The sequence below is a fragment of the Aegilops tauschii genome, chromosome 7, assembly GCF_002575655.3.
Source record: "Aegilops tauschii subsp. strangulata cultivar AL8/78 chromosome 7, Aet v6.0, whole genome shotgun sequence".
Taxonomy (NCBI): domain Eukaryota; kingdom Viridiplantae; phylum Streptophyta; class Magnoliopsida; order Poales; family Poaceae; genus Aegilops; species Aegilops tauschii.
The window spans coordinates 643,141,066-643,143,908 of record NC_053041.3 but is presented as its reverse complement, the minus strand read 5'-3'; the positions used below and the strand labels follow the sequence as shown (position 1 = coordinate 643,143,908).

General features: G+C 45.5%; 1 protein-coding gene across 1 annotated transcript; it reads right to left on the bottom strand.

Annotated features, from left to right (window-relative positions):
• Positions 1 to 221: 221 nt before the first annotated feature.
• Positions 222 to 1,280, bottom strand: LOC141027590 (uncharacterized). The gene has a single exon (XM_073504673.1). The coding sequence runs from the start codon at positions 1,278 to 1,280 to the stop codon at positions 222 to 224; it is 1,059 nt and encodes a 352-aa protein (XP_073360774.1).
• Positions 1,281 to 2,843: the final 1,563 nt, after the last annotated feature.

Below are 2,843 nucleotides of genomic sequence, written 5' to 3'. Positions count from 1 at the left end.
TCCGGAGGGAGGGCCCAGAGCGCGACACGTGGAGAATGGCTGAGAGCTCCTGAAGGAGCGCTCATTAACTAGTTGCTTCCTGCATAGTCAGTCCCATTCTCTTTTTTTAGGGGAACCAAGTTTATTCATTCATAAGCCACAGAAAAGTGGAATACATCTCGGATCCTGGGGTTGGCCAAGCCACAAGTGGCGCCCCTGCCCTAATGAACGAGCAAACTTGGCTACGCTATGAGCTTCGCTATTCGAGTCTCGACTTTCAAAAACAAAATTACAAGTAAACATGGTAGCTCTATGAAGTATCTCTGAACAATAGTGCCATATTTTCCACCATTAGAATTGTGGATATCCGTGACCACCTGCTTCGCATCAGATGCCAAGATAAAATTTTGAACAAGCAGATCTTCAGCCAACGCTATTCCCTCCCTACATGCAATAGCTTCCAACGTCGCCGGGTCTTGGAGTCCCCGAATGACTAGAGCCGAGCTACCCATGTAGTTGCCTTGGTCATCTCGACAAACTGCGGCTGCGACACCTCCCCTGGCTGAAACCCCGGCGTCAACATGGATTTTGACGCATCCTGCCGGTGGTGCCTTCTGTCGTCTATTGCCTCTGGGCACTGCTGCAGCGCCTGTACTAGGCGACGACATCGGTTCCCTTAGAATCTCTAGATCTCTAATATATCTGTCAATAAACATATGTGTTGCTTGAGGGCTTTGAAAAATTCCTTCATGAATAGCTTTCCTCCTGGAGGACCAAATGGCCCAGAGTGTAACAGCAACCTTGATGAACTGCATATGAGGTAATGTTTCCATCAGTGCAAAGAGCCAATGACGAGCATGTGGTTCCGTCGTTGCAATGAGGTGCTGAATGATGTCATCATCCACCAGCGCCCACATACACCGAGCAATAGTACACTCCAGCAATGAGTGCCTCCAAGAATCTGGTCCTCCACATAATCCGCATGCATCAAAATTCGTCATATGGCGGTGAGCTCTAACATCTTCTATTGGAATTGAGTGCTTGGACAACCTACACAAAAACATTCGAATCTTGCCTAGTACTTGTGTTTTCCACAACATCTTCCAAGGTTTCTCTTCAGTGTTTATACTTGAGGATCTGGCTGATTCCTCCAGCCACGCCTCCCTTCTCAATTTCGTTGCCACAAGCATTCTATAAGCTGATTTCACTGTGAAGACTCCGCTCCTCTCAAAATGCCAGCCCCAGTAGTCCTCCATGTTCCTTGTGCACAAGGGGATGCCCATGATGGCCGGAATATCCATCGGCATAAACACCACATGCAGCCTTTAAAAAATCCACGTTGCCGAGGTAGCATCTATTAGTTCAGACACCATCACCGGGGTGGGGTTGGAACCCTACTCCCATATGATCTCAGCATCTCATCCCGAGGTATCCAGTTATCGTCCCATATATTAGTTGTTGTTCCATTGCCAATTCGCCTGATCAAACCCTGTTTCAAAACATCTCTTCCTTCATTGATGGCTCTCCATGTCTGGCTAGGGTGGTTGCCGAGGGTAGCCTGCAAAACGGATGAGTTTGGATGATAAATACTCCTTACCACACGTGCACTCAATGACTCTGGATCTTGCAACATACGCCATGCTTGCCTCGCTAACATAGCCAAATTGAACAGTTCAAAATCTTTGAAACCCAAGCCACCCATGCCTTTTGGTTTAGTCATTTCCTTCCACGAGACCCAATGTGGTTTACGATGACCATGTTTGCTGCCCCACAAAAATTAATGAATTAACATATTGAGATGCTCGCAAAGCCCTCTAGGCAATTTAAAACAAGACATAGAGAAAACTGGTACTGCCTGAGCTACTGCTTTCACCAGAACTACCTTCCCAGCAGATGACATTGTTCTCTCTATCCAACCCTGTATCTTGTTCCACAATCTGTCCTTCAAATATTTAAAATCCCCATTCTTTGATGTCCCAATTTCAGATGGCATGCCCAAGTATTTCTCATTGAGGGTTTCACTTGGCACGTTAAGGATTCCTTTAATTTCAGCTCTCACCGCCTCTGGAACTCCCTTACTAAAAAAGATTGAAGACTTATCATAATTGATACGCTGACCAGTAGCATTACAATATATGTCCAACAGCTGGTGCACCTCCTGAGCACCCATACCATTCTCCTTGAAAAACAGCAGGCTGTCATCTGCAGATAATAGATGGTTGACTAGTGGTGCCATGGGCGCCACTTTCAGACCATGAAGATTTGATGACTCACTTCTAGATTTTAGGAGGCACGAAAGGCCCTCTGCCGCAATCAAGAACAGGTATGGGGATATGGGGTCCCCTTGTCGTATACCACAAGAAGGTTTGAACTCCTGCAACTTCTTCCCATTGAATAACACTGAAAATTTGACAGTGCTTACCAGTCCCATTACTATGTCGACCCAATTGGTGGTGAAGCCCAATTTGAGCATAATTGCTCTAAGATAAGTCCATTCCACCTTATCATAGGCCTTCATCATATCAAGCTTAACAGCACAATGTTGATTTCCCTTGGCCTTGTTGCGTTTCATAAAATGAAGGCATTCATAAGCAGTTATTATGTTATCTGTTATCAATCTCCCAGGGAAAAAAGCAGACTGCTCCTCAGAAATTATATCAGGCAGAACTAGTTTCAATCGGTTTGAGATGATCTTGGATGCAATTTTATACAACATGTTGCATAGACTAATGGGCCGAAATTGTGACAAGAGGGTACGGTTTTTTACCTTCGGGATCAGAACCAATATGGTCTCATTGATGCATTCTGCTGATTCAGTGCCCATTACAATTCTCAGCACCGCCCTAGTCACCTCTTTGCCACAC